The sequence below is a fragment of the Amblyraja radiata genome, chromosome 4 (genome assembly GCF_010909765.2).
Source record: "Amblyraja radiata isolate CabotCenter1 chromosome 4, sAmbRad1.1.pri, whole genome shotgun sequence".
NCBI lineage: Eukaryota > Metazoa > Chordata > Chondrichthyes > Rajiformes > Rajidae > Amblyraja > Amblyraja radiata.
Window position 1 is genome coordinate 40,569,642 of NC_045959.1, and position 20,216 is coordinate 40,589,857.

Genomic DNA, 20,216 nt, shown 5'->3' on the forward strand with positions numbered 1-20,216 from the left:
CTCCCGACCCAGCCCAGGCTCAGAAACTGCAGGCTGCAAGTTACGAACAGACTCCCTCCCCATTGACCCGCAGCTCATCAGCAAGTAGCGGAAGGGCGCGCGCTGAGCCCGGAGCCCGGGGCCCGGCACGCTCCCGGCACGTTGCCAGCCAGCACGTGCCGCTGCCATCTGAGGGTTTTTTTTCATCTTGGCGGGTGACGTAGACAAGCAGCGCATGCCGTTGCAAAGGGCGGTTGATGTGGGCGGGGCTGGCTGGCGGCGGCGGGAGAGGCAGGGCCGAGGGCGGGTGGGCGGGCAGACGGGTGATCGTCGCTGTCAGCGGAGGGAAGGAGTCGCGGAGCGAGCGCACAGGCAGAGCAAACCTCCAGGTTTTTTTCCTCTCCCACACCCTTTCCCTCCGCTGTCAGTGTTGTGAAGAAACAAGCGAGGGATGGATTCCTCCAACGAAGGTCAGTGGAGATACTGCGTCTTTGAGACGGCGGCGGCGACGACGCCGCCTGAGTTAAGTTGTCGTGCAGGGGGCGATTCCGAGGCAGAAGCCGGTGCCGCTGCTCCGGTGCCATCAGCGCGAATGTCCCACCGTGCACATGCAGCACGCAGTTCCCGTTTATTTTCATCCGCTTCATGATTTTCCTTTAAACTCATTTGATTGCGTAAACCAAAATAATGCAGTGACGCTGCCATGTTTTGTCCACCGCTTGAAGCGGCACCAGAGCACCTTTAAGGTGCGTTGGGCGCTTATGCTACCAGCTGGTTCATCTATTTTTCTTTCACGTTGGAGCTAACGGAAATTTATTTGCAGGAATAATATTGCAAGTTATGTATTTTCATAACTTTGGTGCGGTCCGAAATAATAGTTGTAACAGTTGTCATGTTTTAGTTCGAAGATAGAATGTTCTAAAACTTACATGAAGCACATTCTGTATTTGATAAATGGCCCAATCTACAAATGAGCTACTTCGTTTCTTGCAGAAAAGCACATTACACGTTTAATTACTTACCCTAGTTTTACAAGATACCAGTGTTTTGTTTTCAAGGTGATCATTTCAAATAATTGTTGTAGTCTGAGTCACTTCCACATGACTCCAAACCTCTTGTGCAGTGAATTATTAAGGACGTAACTGTAGTGCCCTCCATAATGTTTGGAACAAAATCACATCATTTATTTATTTGCACCTGTGCTCCACAATTGACTTGTAACAGAAAAAAAATCACGTGTGGTTAAAGTGCACATTGTCAGATTTTATTAAAGGCAATTTTTATACATTTTGGTTTCACCATGTAGAAATTACAGCTGTGTTTATACATAGTCCCTCCATTTCAGGGCACCATAATGTTTGGGACACATGGCTTCACGGGTGTTTGTAATTGCACAGCTGTGTTTAATTGCCTCCTTAATGCAGGTATAAAAGAGCTCTCGGCAACTAATATTTTCTACAGTCTTTCCATCACCTTTGGAAAAGCTTAATGCTGTTTATCAATATGAGGACTGAAGTTGTGCCAATGTAAATCAAAGAAGCCATTAAGAGACTGAGAAACAAGAATAAAACTGTTAGAGACATCAGCCAAACATTAGGCTTACCCAAATCAACGGTTTGGAACATCATTAAGAAGAAAGAGAGCACTGGTGAGCTTACTAATCGCAAAGGGACTGGCAGGCCAAGGAAGACCTCCACAGCTGTGACAGAATAATTCTCTCTATAATAAAGAAAAATCCCTAAACACCTGTCTGACAGATCTGAAACACTGTTCAGGAGTCAGGTGTGGATTTGTCAATGACCACTGTCCATTGAAGACTTCATGAACAGAAATACAGAGTCTGTATTGATCACATTGAATGGCAGTACTGGCTCGAAGGGCCGAATGGCCTACTCCTGCACCTATTGTCTATTTTCTACACTGCAAGATGCAAACCACTGGTTAGCTGCAAAAGTAGGATGGCCAGGTTACAGTTTGCCAAGAAGTACTTAAAAGAGCAACCACAGTTCTGGAACAAGGTCTTGTGGACAGATGAAATGAAGATTAACGTATCAGAGTGATGGCAAGAGCAAAGTATAGAGTGAGAAGAAACTGCCAAAGCATACCACCTTATCTGTGAAACACAGTGGTGGGGGTGTTATGGCCTGGGCATGTATCACTGCTGAAGGTACTGGCTCACTTGGTCAGTGGGGGTGCTGCAAGCCGGAAGCCCTGCCAGCAGCAGCGTGTTAGTTTTTTCTACTTTTTTTGTTTTTAAAGTGTGTCCCAATGTGTGTTTTTAATGTCTCTCTGTGTGTCTTGTGTGGGGGGGGTAAGGGGGTAACCGCTTCGGTCGCCTCCTCCATGGAGAGGTGACTTTTCCGCGGCAGCCTGAAGCCGCGGTCTGCGAAGTTCCAGCTGGCGCGGGGTCCAGAGCCTGGGATCCCTCGTTGGGGACCCTGGAGGAGAAGAGCTCCGACCGCCTGCCCGTGGCCAACTTCTAACTGCGGGCAAGGCGGGGACTTACCATCCTGAGCGGGGTTCCTCGCCGGGGATCCCTGGAGAGGTGCTCCGACTGCTGTTCCTACGGTCTGCGGTGCTTCTGGCTGCAGCGCGGCGGGGACTTTAGATCTTCAACCGCCGGCCTGTGGCCTACACCAACTTGAAGCCGCGGTCTCCGGTGGGGAGGCACCGATTCAGGACTTATCTGGACTTACTTTGTCTGAACATCTGGACGCCCGCAACGGCGACTATGGAAGATTGAGATCCTGACCACGGGGGAAAATGAAGGAGGACTGACCAAATTTTTGTGCCTTCCACCACAGTGATGCATGCTGTGATGGATGTTTGTGTTACATTTTTATTGTGTACTGTGTATTCTTTTTTTTTAATTGTACCGCTGCTGGCAAATTCATTTCACTTGCACTTTATGTACGTGACGAATATGACTTGACATCTTCATTGATGATACAACTGCTGATGGTAGTATAATAATGAATTCTGAAGTATATAGACATATCCTTTCTGCCCAAGTTCAAATAAATGCCTCAAAACCCATTGGCCGGCGGTTCATTCTACAGCAAGACTGCTAAAGCAACATAAGGAGTTTTTCAAAGCTCAAAAATGGTCAATTCTTGAGTGGCCAAGTCAATCACCCGATCTGAACCCAATTGAGCATGTCTTTTAAATGCCGAAGAGAGAACTGAAGGGGACTAGTCCCCGAAACAAGCACAAGCTAAAGATTACTGCAATACAGGCCTGACAGAGCATCACCAGAGAAGACACCCAGCAACTGGGGATGTCTATGAATTACAGACTTCAAGCAGTCGTTGCATGCAAAGGATATGCAAAAAAATATTAAACATAACTACTTTCATTTACATGACATTGCTGTGTCCCAAACATTATGGTGCCCTGAAAATGGGGGGGGGGGGGGGGGGGGGGGGTCTGTCTATGTATAAACACTGCTGCAATTTCTACATGGTGAAACTAAAATGTATAAAAATGGCCTTTATTAAAATCTGACAATGTGCACTTTAAACATGTGATTTTTTTTAATTACAGATCTCAAATTGTGAAGAATTGAGGCAAATAAATAAATGATGTGTCCTTGTCAAAAACCTTATGGAGGGCATTGTCATGATCCTTATTGAGCTTTTATGTATATGTTGCATGTTTTAGGTAAACACCATTTAAATATTTTCTCACCAAAACTTTTAATCGGGGAATTTACCACTTAGAAAGGTTTTTTTTATGATTCGTGAGCCATTTGTTGGTAGATCTTATTTGTTCTTCACCTGAAGATTGACTACGATAAACTGAATTTTTGTCTTCAGTTAATATTTGTATAGTTTCAATGTATGACTCCTCCCTTCCAAGGTCACAACTGACCAACATAATGTATATTTTGGCCCTGAAATGGCCTGGACTGCTGCAGGCTGAGTAAATCAGAGATTCTGTTGATGGGTTTGGCTTCTTTCTATATCCTTGCTGATTTTACAGTACTCTGACTAATGTACAATCTTTAAGTAAAATGTGACAGCCTTCCACTAGCTAACACATTATTTAAACCTAACAATTTGTTATCGCTTCATGATGAGTGCTGGTTGGGGTCACTTTGACCACTCCAGACTCTTCAGATTTGTTCTTTCAATCTTGATGCTGCGGGGTGACTGGATAGGTTGGGTGAGTGGGCAGATGCAGTATAATGTGGATAGATGTGAGGTTACCACTTTGGTGGCAAGAACAGGAAGGCAGATTATTATCTGAATTGTGTCAGATTAGGAGAAGGGGAGGTGCAATGAGACCTGGGTGTGCTTGTACATCAGTCACTGAAAGTAAGCATGCAGGTACATCAGGCAGTGAAGAAAGCCAATGGCATGTTTAAGAAAGACTAGATGCTGGCAAAATCAAAGGTAGGCACAAAATGCGGGCGAATCTCAGCATCTATGGAGAGAAGTAATTGTTGATGTTTCGGGTCGAGACCTTTCTTCAGACTGATGTCAGGGGAAGGGGTAGGACAAATAAGAAAGTAGGCGGAGACAGTGGGACTAGTGGGAGAACTGGGGAGGGGATGGAGAGAGAGAGAGAGAGAGAGCGCAAGGGCTACCTGAAGTTAGAGAAGTCAATGTTCATACCACTGGGGTGTAAACTTCTCAAGCGAAATATGAGGTGCTGTTTCTCCAATTTGTGCTGGGCCTCACTCTGGCATTGGAGGAGGCCCAGGACAGAAAGGTCTGATTGGGAGGGGGAGTTGAAATGCTGGGCCACTGGGAGATCAGCTTGGTTAAGACAGACTGAATGGAGGTGTTCAGTGAAACGATCGCCGAGCCTGCGCTTGCTCTCCGATGTAGAGAAGTTGACACCTGGAACAGTGGATGCAGTAGATGAGGATGGAGGAGGTGCAAGTGAACCCCTGCCTCATCTGGAAAGACTGTTTGGGTCCTTGGAGTCGAGGGGGGAGGTAAAGGGACAGGTGTTGCATCTCCTGCGGTTGCTGGGAGGGGGTGGTTTGGGTGGGAAGGGACAAGTTGACCAGGGAGTTACAGAGGGAACGGTCTCTGCGGAAAACAGAAAGGGGTGGAGATGGGAAGATATGGCCAGCAGTGGGATCCCTTTGGAGGTGGCGAAAATGTTGGAGGATTATATGCTGTATGCGACGGCTGATGGGGTGGAAGGTGAGGACAAGGGGGACTGTCCTTGTTATGAGAGGGGGGAGGGGGAGTAAGAGCGGAGCTGCAGGATATCGAGGAGACCCTAGTGAGAGCCTCATCTATAATTGAAAAGGGGAACTCCGGAGGGGAACCAAAGAATGAGGACATCTCCAATGCCCTGTAATGGGAAACCTCGTCCTGGGCGCAGATGCGGTATAGACGGAGGAATTGGGAGTAGGGGGTACAATCTTTACGAGAAGAAGGGTGGGAAGAAGTGTAGTCAAGATAGCTTTGGGAGTCAGTAGGTTTATAGTAGATGTCGGTCAATAGTCTGTTTCCTGTGATGGAAACGGTGAGATCTAGAAAGGTAGGGAGATATTGGTGGTGGTCCAAGTGAATTTGACTGCAGGATGGAAATTAGTGGTGAAGTTGATGAAGTCAGTGGGTGCAGGAGGTAACACCAATGCAATTGTCAATGTAGCGGAGGTTCGGGGATGGGGCCAGTGTACGCATGGAGCAGGGATTGTTTGACATACCCTACAAAGAGGCAGGCATAGCTCAGGGCCATGCGGTGCCCATAGCTGCGCCTTTGATCTGGAGGAAGTGGGAGGAGTCTAAGGAGAAGTTGTTGAGTGTGAGGACAAACTCTGCTAAGCGGAGGAGAGTATTGGTGGACGGAAATGGGCTAGTTCTGCGGTCGAGGAAGAAACTGAGGGCTTTAAGACCCTCCTGGTGGGGAATGGAGCTGTAGAGTGACTGGGCATCCAATGGAGGTGTAGAGTGACTGGACATCCAATGGAGGTGTGGTGACTGGACATCCAATGGCATGTTGTCCTTCGTTGCGAGAGGAATTGAGTTTAGGAGCAAGGAGGTCCTACTGCAGTTGTACATGGCCCTGGTGAGACTGCACCTGGAGTATTGTGTGCAATTTCGATCTCCTAATTTGAGGAAGGACATTATTGCTATTGGGGGAGTGCAGAGTAGGTTCACCAGGTTAATTCCCGGGATAGCTGGACTGACATATGATAAAAGAATGGGTCGACTGGGCTTGTATTATCTGGAATTTAGAAGGATGAGAGGTGATCTTACAGAAACATTTAAAATTCTTAGAGGATTGGGCAGGGGAGATGCAGGAAAAATGATACCGATGTTGGGGGAGTCCAGAACCAGGGGTCACAGTTTAAGGATAAGGGGTAGGCCATTTAGGACTGAGATGAAGAAAAGCTTCTTCACCCAGAGAGTTGTGAATGTGTGGAATTCTCTGCCACAGAAGACAGTGGAGGTCAATTCACTGGATATGTTCAAAAGAGAGTTAGATTTAGCTCTTAGAGCTAAGGGAAACAAGAGATATGGGGGGGAAAGCCAGAACTGGGTACTGATTGTAGATGATCAGTCATGATCATATTGAGCTGGCTCGAAGGGGCGAATGGCCTATTCCTGCACCTATTTTTATTTTTTAATGTTTCAATGATTTGATGATTTTAATGATCTGATATCAACAGCTACAGATTAGTGCAAAGAAAGTTGCTTTACTGGTGCAGCTGGTAGAGCTGCTGTCTCACAATGCCAAAGAACAGGGTTTGACCCTGACCATAAAAGCACATGACCATTGTTGAGGTTCCGAATAAAGCTGTCAAAGTTTGAACTTACAATTTTTATTGCTTAATATTGTTCAGAACATTCCTCCTTTCTTTCCCTTCTCTCTCTTCACTAAAATCCTGGTACTTTGTGATGGTGTCCAGGAGAATTTACTGAGCTGTACCTTTTTGATGAACAAGGGTTCCACCACTTTTCAAAATAGATAACCCACGTTGTCCTTGAACCTATAAATTTACTCTTTCAGGAGAATATTCATGAAGATTAATAGTTATGATGAAGCATGTAAATAGGCCCTTTGTCCTAGGCTGACCAAGAAATATATCTACACTGACATAATTTCCCTGTCTATGGCCTATATCCATCTAAAGCTTTCCTGTCCATTTAACTGTCCAAAAATAATTTAAACATTGTAACTGAGCCTGTCTCTACCACCTACTCTGGCAGTTATTCTATGAAGAGGGGGCAGGGGTTGGATATTATTGATCTTATCTATGCCCCTGTTGCTATCATCGGGCCTTTACCACCCTTTCAACCATCTGCATTGCCTATTTTATCATTGCTCGTTCCTATCTTTGAGGGTAATGACGATCTTTCACTTAACCCCTTCCCAGCCCATCCATCTCTCCCTGTAGTTTTAATCTTGTAATATCTCTATAACTTTATCCTGGAGTTGATCATCTGAAATGTTATTTTGTTCCTTTTCTGCAAAATTTCCTCAGGATTTTCAGCATTTTCAGTTTCACTATAGTTGCCTATTATCTGCAGTATTTCACTTTTTTAAACTACCTGATTGATGCAGAGTAATTTACCTTTTTTAATATTACCTGATTTATGGTGGAGTAATAGTTTCGCTGTTAGATTTACTGTTATCGCATTTTTAATTCTGTTGTGGCTACATTAGCTTCAAATTTTGTGAATTGGGGCAAATTTCTCCAGCTCCCCCAAATGTTGGCGAATTTTACCCATAGGCATTTTTGTACTATTTTAGTACTTGTCAGCTTGCTTCTTTAAAACCATTGTTTGTATGCTGTTTACTTATGCCTTTAGTTTTAGTTTTTATCAGAAAATCTATTCACCTTTTGTAAGTGTAAGAGGTAGGTTAAACATTACTGCAGATTGCGATTCATGAGGGGGAAATACATGAAATTAAAAAATGTAGAATTGTATATCTTGAAATACATGGCAATTGTCATCTTGAATTTAAATTGGAAGCCATGCATTTTGTATGTAATGTCTTATGGTGAAACCATGACAAATAAGCATGGTATTTTGTTATTGGTTGAACTGTTTCTGCTATTGTGCCTGGTAGATTATGTTAAGTACTTAAACTAGTTTTGTTCTGACTTCAGGATAATTTTACTTAATCTTATTTATCTTTGCCTTGCAATTTGATTTGCCTACTTAGAAGTCACTATTTGTGGAGTGCGGTAGTTATGTATTGATTCATAGAACATCAATTTTGGTGTTATGCATCATGGCTACGAGAAACTGTTGAGGACAAAGCATTTTTGAAGTAAATGCGTTGAAGGCAACAGGAAATAAAGAAAATAATTAGCAAAAAGCAGAAATGGGGACAAATCAACAGTATGAGATTGAAAGAATGGGGCAGGGGGTTTTAAATTTGGAATGGCACTTGAAATGAATTGCAGAGATCAGTGTGGTATTAAACCGACCCTCATTGATTATTGCATAGAGCCCGATGTTCCATGTTGACTGTTTGCACCTATCATGGATGAACAATATTATATCAGGCAAGCCTGCAAACCAATGTTACGTGGAGAAAAAAAACTAGGTGTTGGAAATTTGAAAAGAAAGCAGAAAGCCACCTTAAGCAGCATCTGGGGGCATAGAAACTGACTTTCCATTTTGTGAAAGGTTGGAATTGGAAAAGTGAGAAACAGGCATATTTTTAATTGCAGAGAGAAGGGTCTGTAAAGAAGAGGAATGCCTTTGGGTGTCCAAACCAAAGATGTCAAGGTAATGATTACACTTTTCACTTCAACTATTAGGTTTTAAGAGCAAAATTAGTGGAATTAAATCTGAAAGGTACAGCCCAAACCATGGTGGCTGCTGAAAATGATAGAACCTGTTCTTTAACTGAACCAACCTTATAAAAGATTGAACAATGACTGATCAAAGTGTGAGAGACCATGCCATCTACGGTAACAAATGAGTCCTTGGAAGAACAGTGTGAAGAATACGATGTAAAGTGGACGAGCAATATGGTGTATAGTAAGAAGCCCAGTACACATTGAGCAACAAACATTTTTTGTTGCTCAATGTGTAATTGCTTGTTCTAAGCTTCCCCCAGTCTAGTTTCAGTCAAAAATCACGGAATCAAGCACTTGAACAACTAATCTTTATCTTGACAAAACACAATTACAGTTCAACTACTGTACCTATCCCACCGCAGGTTCGATCCTCGTATTTGCCTGATCAAGCCCTCTAGGCCTCACTCAAACAGAGACACTCCAGAAGGTCAACGCAGTCCCAAGCGTTCTCCCAGAAGATCGACGCTGGACCTCGTGGCAACGGACTTTTATAGGCCCCGGGACCTCGAGGGGCCAAACCACATGGGGGTGGTCTCTGAACAATCCAATTACAGATATCGATTAACCCCATACATAACAGACATTTCCCTAACCCAATAATACAGCAGCTTAATATATTGTATTCAAACAGGACTTCTCAAGGAAGCCAACTTAGAAACATTTACCCTGATCTTCAAAAAACCCAGACAAGGCTCAATACCTCATCCAATCAACACTCGGCAAAGTAGAACTCTGCAACATTGTTTACAAGGTGCATGTCTGGTTTGCAACCATCCAATCCATTCTATGCATTTTGCACCTAATTGACAGGGTCTGCAGATGTTCTTATTCTTTTCTTGCAACTTGTATCTAGGCTCTAGACACACTGGCACCACTCCGCAGCTTGTACCAGTTCTGCAAAGAGCAATTCCAAATTGACCAAATCTCCCAGCAGCCCTGAAGCTTTTACCCCATTTTAAAGTCCCAGACTCTCCAATTTGGCCAGGATTAACAAATGTAGGAGTTTATTTAATGATCTAGCTGGAGTTGGCAGGTTCAACAAATTTTATATTTAGCATATCATACAACTTCTTGTACATTAATTCAACATTGTGTTCCTCTGACAGATTACGCACCATTACCTAATGCACTTCCCTTTCAGATTGGTGAATTAATATGGACACATGCTAGCCTCATGGGAAATATGTGATTAAGTTGCTAGATTGCTGATGAAGATGTTTAATCTTCCTGTTTGCATCCCATGATCTTCCCCCATCCATTAATCTATTTTTGACTTGGATAGTTCTTTACATCATCCGTAGCTTCCATGTGTCACCCTTGTTTTACATTCTTGTTTCTCCTCTCCTGTGACTCTCACTGTTCTTTCTGTCCCTTATGTATTTATTCACTGTAAATGACTCGATTGTAATCATGTATTGTCTTTCCGCTGACTGGATAGCACGCAACAAATGTTTTTCACCATACCTCGATATATGTGACAATAAACTAAAATTTAAAAAAGACTAAACTCTAACCCTATCTATGCCCCTCATAATTTTATAAAACCTCTCTGGAAAACTGTCTTGACCTATCCAATCTCTCTTTGTCCAGGCAACATTCCTGAGAATCTTTTCTATATCCACTATCTTAATCACATTATTCCTATAGAGTGGCGAATAGAACTGCACACGATACTCCAAATCCAATTAACCAATAAGTTGGACAGCTGTAATACGATGTCCCAGCTCCTACACTCAATACCTTGGCTGATGAAAATAGAATACCATATCCGATCACTTTGTGGGAACTATATTTGTAGCACAGGGTTGTGCTGTTCAATAACATTACCCAGTGCCTGGCCATTCACTATATTCATGCCTGATTTAACTTTCCCTCCTGTTTTCCCCCTTAAGTCTTCTGAAATCAATCTTCTCTGTAACCATGTACACCTTTGTGATGTAAGGGGAAAACCAGAGCATGGGGGAAAAATTCATTCAGTTGCAGGGTTAATATGTAAACTTGACAGCATCCAGGTCAGGATTGACTCCAGGTCACTGGAGCTCTAGGGGAGGAGTTCTATTAGCTGTACTACTGTGCTGCTCGCATTCAGTCTTGCATGACAACACTTTTGTATGATATTGTTGTTCAATTGTTGTTAATGTTGAAACTGTTGTTAATTGTTGAACCATTGGCTTTGAATGGTTCCTTGTTTATGTAGTTTATCATCTAAGGATACTACACTTTTCTGCATGGAACTTTACTCTAGGCTGTGCATGTTCCACACTTTAATAAATTATTCAATTGACTAGATTTGTTATCCTGATTAAGTTTTTCTATAATGTCAGCTCTGAAATTCTAGTTCTAAAGGATGCAAATGTGTTCACTTGAGAATATTTTCCCCTTAAACAGTCGTTGGGTATTGAGTTCCTCTGCCACATGTCTTAGTTCAGATAGTTCTGTCAATGGGAAAGCATGACTTATTTTCATTGCAACAAAGTGATAATGTGGTGGGGGAAATGAATAGCATGTGGAAAGCTGAAACCAATTAGAGAACCACTGATCAGATCAGCTAGTTAAACAGTGGCATAGCAAAAATCTAAGATTTGTCTGACATTGTCTCTCAATACTGTACATGGTGTATTTGTCTTTGACCATATTTGGTATTGTATTATAAAGAGGATGGGGTTTTGAACAGATTTTAAGTGGAATTTAATGTTCAGAAGACAATACTTTTGATTTCGAAAAAACGTTGGGGTTATGTTGTTGATTTGCAGGACCATCCTCAAAGTGATCAAACATTAGATGTTTGGCTGCCGGAGTAGGTAATACTTGAGTACAAGTATTTATGTGTTCATGTAAAGTAAGTGAATTCAGAATGGTGGCAAAAGAGAAGAAGGTAAGATGGGTGTTATTTCCTGCTATTGCCTGGGAAGATACCATGGAAGGTGGAGGATAATTTGGTGGTAATGGAGAAATGATTCATAATAAGAGGTGAGGAATTATTGTAAGGGGAATTTTTCTCTTGTTGTGATTAATGGAGAGTAGCTCCAGTGACGTTTTTGTAATCACAAGGCACACTTTTGGCCAATAAATTAATAGCTTTTGTTTATTTGGGGCAGCACAGTGGTACAGCTGGTAGGGTTGCTGTCTCACTACTCCTGTGTCCAATAATCATTCTTGACCTCCAGTGTCAAAGAGGGGTTTGTTCGTTCTCCTTGTAACCATTCAAATTAGAGCCAGACCTACATAGTGAATGTTAAGGTCCTGGGGGTTGTTGCAGAGCAGAGGGAACTAGGACTACGAGTACATATTTCCCTGAAAATTGCATCACAGGTAGATAGGGTGGTGAATAAGGCTTTTGGAACTCAGGGAATTGAGAGTAAAAGTTGGGCCATTATTTTACAATTGTACAGGACTTTGGTGAAGAACCACTTGGAGTACGTGTTCAGTTTTGGTCACCATGCTATAGGAAATATGCCATTAAGCTGGAAAGAATGAAGAGAAGATTCATAAGGATGTTGTAAATACTAGCGGGCCGGAATTACAAGGAGTGGTTGGACAAGCAAGGATTTTTTTCCTTGGTGCACATGAAACTGAAGAACGGTCTTGTGGAGGTGTATAAAATCATAAGGGGAATATAAACAATTGTTCATCCCAGTTTGGCAAAATAATAAATCAGGGAAGGTAGTGCATCCGTGGATAACAAGGGAAATCATGGATAGTTTCAAAACAAAAGATGAAGCATACAAATTAGCCAGAAAAAGCAGCCTACCAGAGGACTGGGAGAAATTCAGTCCAGCAGAGGAGATCAAATGGCTTAATTAGGAAAGGGAAAATAGATTATGAAAGAAAACTGGCAGGGAACATTAAAACTGACTGCAAACGTTTTTATAGATATGTGAAGAGAAAAAGATTAGTTAAAACAAATGTAGGTCCATTGCAGTCAGAAACAAGTGAATTGATCATGGGGAACAAAGACATGGCAGACCAATTGAATAACTACTTTGGTTCTGTCTTCACTAAGGAAGACATAAATAATCTGCCGGAAATAGCAGGGGACCGGGGGTCAAATGAGATGGAGGAACTGAGTGAAATCCAGGTTAGCCGGGAAGTGGTGCTAGGTAAATTGAATGGATTAAAGGCCGATAAATCCCAAGGGCCAGATAGGCTGCATCCCAGAGTACTTAAGGAAGTAGCCACAGAAATAGTGGATACATTAGTGATAATTTTTCAAAACTCTTTAGGTTCTGGAGTAGTACCTGAGGATTGGAGGGTAGCTAATGTAACCCCACTTTTTAAAAAGGGAGGGAGAGAGAAAACGGGGAATTACAGACCAGTTAGTCTAACATCGGTAGTGGGGAAACTGCTAGAGTCAGTTATTAAAGATGGGATAGCAGCACATTTGGAAAGTGGTGAAATCATTGGACAAAGTCAGCATGGATTTATGAAAGGTAAATCATGTCTGACGAATCTTATAGAATTTTTCGAGGATGTAACTAGTAGAGTGGATAAGGGAGAACCAGTGGATGTGTTATATCTAGACTTTCAGAAGGCTTTCGACAAGGTCCCACATAAGAGATTAGTATACAAACGTAAAGCACACGGTATTGGGGGTTCAGTATTGATGTGGATAGAGAACTGGTTGGCAGACAGGAAGCAAAGAGTAGGAGTAAACGGGTCCTTTTCACAATGGCAGGCAGTGACTAGTGGGGTACCGCAAGGCTCAGTGCTGGGACCCCAGCTATTTACAATATATATTAATGATTTGGACGAGGGAATTGAATGCAACATCTCCAAGTTTGCGGATGACACAAAGCTGGGGGACAGTGTTAGCTGTGAGGAGGATGCTTGAAGGCTGCAAGGTGACTTGGATAGGCTGGGTGAGTGGGCAAATGCATGGCAGATGCAGTATAATGTGGATAAACGTGAGGTTACCCACTTTGGTGGCAAAAACAGGAAAGCAGACTATTATCTGAATGCTGGCCGATTAGGAAAAGGGGCGATGCAACGAGACCTGGGTGTCATGGTACACCAGTCTGAAGAAGGGTTTCGGCCCGAAACGAAACGTCACCTATTGAAACGTCACCTATTTCCTTCGCTCCATAGATGCTGCTGCACCCGCTGAGTTTCTCCAGCATTTTTGTGTACCTTCGATTTTCCAGCATCTGCAGTTCCTTGAAAACATTGAAAGTAGGCATGCGGGTGCAGCAGGCAGTGAAGAAAGCGAATGGTATGTTAGCATTCATAGCAAAAGGATTTGAGTATAGGAGCAGGGAGGTTCTACTGCAGTTGTACAGGGTCTTGGTGAGACCACACCTGAAGTATTGTGTACAGTTTTGGTCTCCTAATCTGAGGAAAGACATTCTTGCCATAGAGGGAGTACAGAGAAGGTTCGCCAGACTGATTCCTGGGATGTCAGGACTTTCATATGAAGAAAGACTGGATAGACTCGGCTTGTACTCGCTAGAATTTAGAAGATTGAGGGGGGATCTTATAGAAACTTACAAAATTCTTAAGGGGTTGGACAGGCTAGATGCAGGAAGATTGTTCCCGATGTTGGAGAAGTCTAGAACAAGGGGTCACAGTTTAAGGATAAGGGGGAAATCTTTTAGGACCGAGATGAGAAAAACATTTTTCACACAGAGAGTGGTGAATCTCTGGAATTCTCTGCAACAGAAGGTAGTTGAGGCCAGTTCATTGGCTATATTTAAGAGGGAGTTAGATGTGGCCCTTGTGGCGAAAGGGATCAGGGGGTATGGAGAGAAGGCAGGTACAGGATACTGAGTTGGATGATCAGCCATGATCATATTGAATGGCGGTGCAGGCTCGAAGGGCCGAATGGCCTACTCCTGCACCTATTTTCTATGTTTCTATGAATAATTAGGGTAAACACAGTTTTTTTTCCTACAGGGTAGAAGAATCAAGAACCAGAGTATACATGTATAGGTTTAAAGATTTAATGGGAATCTGAGACCATCTTTTTCACTCTGGGTAGTGGGCATATGGAAATAGTTGGCAGTTAAGGTAGGTACAATAATATTTAAAAGATATTTGGAAAGGTGTATGGATAGGAAATGTTTGGATCGATTGGTGCCTAATGTGGGCAAATGGAACTAGCTTAGATGAGGAATATTGGTCGGCATAGACAAGTTGGGCTGAAGGACACTGACTGTCTGCACCTGCCTGCCTATTTCATAAATATATTGTTAATTGCTTTCTATTCGTTCATCCCGTTTAACGGGTCTATGACAGTTGCACTCTTGTATCCTTTAATTTGTCACCTCTACTTTTGTCATTAGCATTCTGCCAATGACAACTACCTTCCTATCTCTTTTTGCAAAATTAAGCTGATCATAAGAAGTAAATCCCAGCTTCATCTAACTGCTGCTCATGCCAAGATATTGATGTTTATCATTCATTTCTCCTCAAACTTAATATTGGCATATTCAAAGGCATATTCTTTTAAGCTTTATTCAGTCCCTCGACTCGGGTCATATTCCTTTTCCATGATACAATTAAGGATTTGAGTAATCTTTTCACTTCTCCAAATCATAAATTGATTTTCTTCGCTGCAGTCACTGCCAGTTATCAAAATTTATGTCTGCATTCCTTCTTCCCTTTCATTTCATAGCATTACTTTCTTTATATTTTTTTTAATGCATTTTTACCTGTATCATCCTTCAAGCTTCTACTTGATTCAGTGTCACTGCATGTTTCTATGATTTGCATTCCCACTACCTGTTTCCTCAAAGGCGCCATTATTTGCTTGACTCAGCGCAATGTATTTTAAAACATTTCAGATGCTGTGCAAAGATCATTGATGCTGTGATCCTGTGACTGATCATGCTTTAAGGATCTATCTTGCATTTGCACTCATCATTAAGACTTCATTACTGCTTTCAAAAAGACGTTTAACACCAATTTTCTTGCTTTTTCTGCTTTTTTCCCCTCACTTAAAAAACATTTGTTTCTTTTTGGCATGTCAGTACATTGTACCAATCTTTTAATAAAGACTACATTGCAACACATTGAGGAACCCTTGCCTAATATGTGAGAATGTGCAATGCATTTTGATCCAGAAGATCAGGGACACAAAGCTTTTAACAGTGAGATGTAGGGTGGCATAGTGGCGCAACGGTAGAGTTGTCTTATAGCGTCGGAGACCCGGGTTCGATTCTGACCACGGAGACCTATACGGAGTTTGTACGTTCTTCCTGTGACCTGCGTGGGTTTTCACCGAGAACTTTAGAGATGTACACGTTTGTAGGTTACTTGGCTTGGTGTAAGTGTAAATTGTTCCTGGTGTGTGTAGGATAGTGTTCGAGGATCGCTGGTCGGTGCGGACTTGGTGGGCAGCTGGGCCTGTTTGAGTGATATCTCTAAACTAATATACATAGCAAGTTTAAAACATTAAAGTTATGCAGGAAAAGCAAAACATGGAAAAGGATTAACCACCTCCAGAGAATGAATAATTAATAGTCAAGTAGCTTTCTCTTATTTCTGTTGGCCGTATATGCTTTACCTAATTGGCGGATTTAAGGAAATTTTGTTGCTGGTTTTAATTTATCATGCTCAACCATTTATTAGTTGCTGCTGTTAAAAGTAGCTTGTGAGCACTATTGAGCATTATTAATGAGCTCTACTTGATGTTGTCTGGGAAAGTAATTGAGGGTTTAATTTACATGGCAGTTTATTGAGGCTTGGGGACTAAATGAGTGGGTTCGAGTGATTCAAATAAATTCATGTGACTGCCTTTTCTCACAAATTATTTGTGAAAAGCCAATTGTATCCATAAATTTGATTTTTTTTGTAAGCATGAAAGTACTGTCTGTTCCCGTTCTTTGACTACCATTCTTGGAATAAATCAGTTGTGCATGCTTGAGGTTTGGCTTTGCCAAACTACATTTGTATTAATTTCCTGAAACTTGAGTTGAACTATGGGAACAATTTTTATGTATTATTGATTGGGGAATAGTGAGGGGAAAAAAATGAATTATTGGTTAGAGATAAATATGCAATATTGGAGAGCGGTGTGTTTCAACTGCTTTGAGCATTTTAGTTGATAATTGTCATTATATTGCTGGAAATACATGGCAGCAGCATCCAAGGAAAGCAAAATGATTAACTATTAAGTGATAGATTCTTCATTTTGTGCTGCTTTTCAAAATAGATCAATGGGATCTATTGGGCATTCAACAGGGAACAGATAGGTCAGTGGTTTAAAATATCAAAAGGTTGCATTGGAAAGAGCAATTAAATGCAATGCAGGGGTTACTTGAAAGTAGAGAAAGTGTGTTCATACTGCTGGGTTGTAAGTGTGTCCAAATAAAATTTGAGGTGCTGTTCCTTTAATTTGCATGTGGCTGCACTCTGACAGTGGAGGAGGCCCAGGACTGAAAAGTCAGTATGGGAGGGAGAGTTAATATGTTTGGAAACCGCGTAGGCCAAGGTGGACAGTGCAAGTGTTCAGTACAACGATCGTTCAGTGTGCGCTTGGACTCACCGATATTTCGCATCACACACAGAGAACAATGGATGCAGTAGATGAGGTTGGAGGAGTGCAAGTGAACCTCTGCCTCACCTGAAAGGACTGTTGGGAACCCTGGATGGAGTCGAGAGAGGAGGTTTAGGGACAGTTGCATCTCCTGCGGTTGCAAGCGAAAGTTCCTCGGGAGGGGGTGGTTTGGATGGGAAGGGATGAGTGAGCCAGGGAGTTGCGGAGGGAACAGTCTGCGGAAATCAGAAAGGGGTGGAAATGGGAAGATGTGACTAGTGGTGGGATCCCTTTGGAGGTGCCAAAAATTGTGTGATGTTTTGGTCACCCCAGGAAGAATGCAGAGGCTTTGGAGAAGGTGCAGAAGAGGCTTACCAGAATACAATAACAAGGAACTGCAGGTGCTGGGTTACACCAAAGATAAACACAAAATGCTGGAGTAATTCAGCGGGTCAGGCAGCATCCCTGGAGAGCATGGACAAGTGAAGTTTCGGGTCATAACCCTTCTTCAGATTAAAGAATGGTTCTGTCCCGAGATATCACTTATCCACATTCTCTGGTGATGCTACCTGCTGAGTTACTCTTTTGTGTCTATATTTACCAGAATGCTGTCTGGATTAGAGCATTAGCTATGAGTTTTTAAACAAACTTTTCTCTAGAGCATCATAGGTCGAAGGAAGACCTGATCAGTGGTTAAAATGGAGGTATAGATAAGGTTGAGTCATAACCTATTTCCCAGGGTAGAAAATGTCAAATACTAGAGATCATAGCTTTGTGAGGAGCAAAGTTTAAAGGAGACTAGACCAAGTGGGACCTGTTGGGTCCCTGTCATAGAAACATAGAAAATAGGTGCTGGAGGAGGCCATTCGGCCCTTCGAGCCAGTACTGCCATTCATTGTGATCATGGCTGATCGTCCCCAATCAATAACCCGTGCCTGCCTTCTCCCCATATCCCTTGATTCCACTAACCCCTAGAGCTCTATCTAACTCTCTCTTAAATCCATCCAGTGACTTGGCCTCCACTGCCCTCTGGCAGGGAATTCCACAAATTCACAACAGAAAAAGTTTTTTCTCACCTCAGTTTTAAATGGCCTCCCCTTTATTCTAAGACTGTGGTCCCTGGTTCTGGACTCGCCCAACATTGGGAACATTTTTCCTGCATCTAGCTTGTCCAGTCCTTTTATAATTTTATGTTTCTATAAGATCACCTCTCGTCCTTCTAAACTCCAGTGAATACAAGCCTAAGCTTTTCAATCTTTCCTCATATGACAGTCCCGCCATCCCAGGGATCAATCTCGTGAACCTACGTTGCACTGCCTCAATCACAAGGATGTCCTTCCTCAAATTAGGAGACCAAAACTGTACACAATACTGCAGAAGTGGTCTCACCAGAGCCCTATACTACTGCAGAAGAACCTCTTTACTCCTATACTGAAATCCTCTTGTTATGGCCAACATTCTATTAGCTTTCTTCACTGCCTGCTGTACCTGCACGCCAACTTTCAGTGACTGGTGTACAAGGACACCCAGGTCTCGCTGCACCTCTCCCTTACCTAACCTAACCCCATTGAGATAAATAATCTGCCCCCTTGTCAATATTCCACCACTCACTCATAGCCCCCAACTGCGCTGACGTGGCAATAACGTAAAAAATAAGATGAATGTGAACGCATTTCACTCTCCCTCTTCAGTCCCCTATTCACCTCTTCCATTATCCTCCCTCTCCCCACCCTCCACCAACCCTCCTCTGCTTCCTCTCGTTACCCTCTCCCTCCCCTCCTCTCTCTTCCCCTCCCCTCCATTACCTCGCCATCCCTCTTCCTACTACTATCCTCCTCAATACACTCTCATCCGCCAGCATTCCCTCCCCTCCTCTTCACCCTCCCTCTTCTTTCGCCTCTCCTCCCCCTCGCCTCTCCTCCCCCTCGCCTCTCCTCCCCCCCCTCGCCTCTCCTCCCCCCCTCGCCTCTCCTCCCCCCCTCGCCTCTCCTCCCCCCCTCGCCTCTCCTCCCCCCCTCGCCTCTCCTCCCCCCCTCGCCTCTCCTCCCCCTCGTCTCTCCTCCCCCTCGCCTCTCCTCCCCCTCGCCTCTCCTCCCCCTCGCCTCTCCTCCCCCTCGCCTCTCCTCCCCCCCTCGCCTCTCCTCCCCCTCGCCTCTCCTCCCCTCCCCGCCTCTCCTCCCCTCCCCCCCTCGCCTCTCCTCCCCCCCTCGCCTCTCCTCCCCCCCCTCGCCTCTCCTCCCCCCCTCGTGCCCTCTCCTCCCCCCCTCGACTCTCCTCCCCCCCCGCTCTCCTCCCCCCCCTCGCCTCTCCTCCCCCTCGCCTCTCCTCCCTCCCTCGCCCTCTCCTCCCCCCCCTCCCGCTTCCTCCCCCCCTCGCCTCTCCTCCACCACACCTCGCCTCTCCCCCCCCCTCGCATCTCCTCCCCCCCCCCTCGCCTCTCCTCCCCCCCCTCGCCTCTCCTCCCCCCCTCCCTCGCCCCCCCCCCCCCCCTCGCCTCTCCTCCCCCCCTCGCCTCCCTCCCCACCCATCTCCTCTCCTCCCCCCCTCTCCTCCTCCTCCCCCCTCTCCTCTCCTCCCCCCCCCTCCCCCCCCCCCCCCCCCCCCCCCCCCCCCCCCCCCCCCCCCCCCCCCCCCCCCCCCCCCCCCCCCCCCCCCCCCCCCCCCCCCCCCCCCCCCCCCCCCCCCCCCCCCCCCCCCCCCCCCTCCCCCCCCCCCTCCCCCCCCCCCCCCCCCCCCCCCCCCCCTCCCCCCCACCCCCCCCCCCCCCCCCCCCCCCCCCCCCCCCCCCCCCCCCCCCCCCCCCCCCCCCCCCCCCCCCCCCCCCCCCCCCCCCCCCCCCCCCCCCCCCCCCCCCCCCCCCCCCCCCCCCCCCCCCCCCCCCCCCCCCCCCCCCCCCCCCCCCCCCCCCCCCCCCCCCCCCCCCCCCCCCCCCCCCCCCCCCTCCCCCCCCCCCGCCCCCCCCCCCCCCCCCCCTCCCCCCCC

General features: G+C 45.0%; 1 protein-coding gene across 17 annotated transcripts in view; it reads left to right on the forward strand.

Moving 5' to 3' along the window:
* The first annotated feature begins 221 nt into the window (after positions 1-221).
* Positions 222-20,216, forward strand: part of LOC116972006 (tumor protein D52) — a 61,074-nt gene continuing 41,079 nt past the window's right edge. For 6 of the 17 annotated variants that reach the window (XR_004411687.1, XR_004411688.1, XR_004411689.1 and 3 more), the window contains exon 1: positions 222-449. Coding sequence is in view for 9 of the 17 variants with exons in the window: in XM_033019236.1 (XP_032875127.1) it covers positions 237-449 (213 nt within the window). In the remaining 8 variants the exon portion in view is untranslated. Of the gene's footprint in view, positions 450-8,629; positions 8,688-20,216 lie in introns of all 17 variants that reach the window. The other 11 variants (XR_004411692.1, XM_033019244.1, XM_033019238.1 and 8 more) reach the window with 10 other exon arrangements.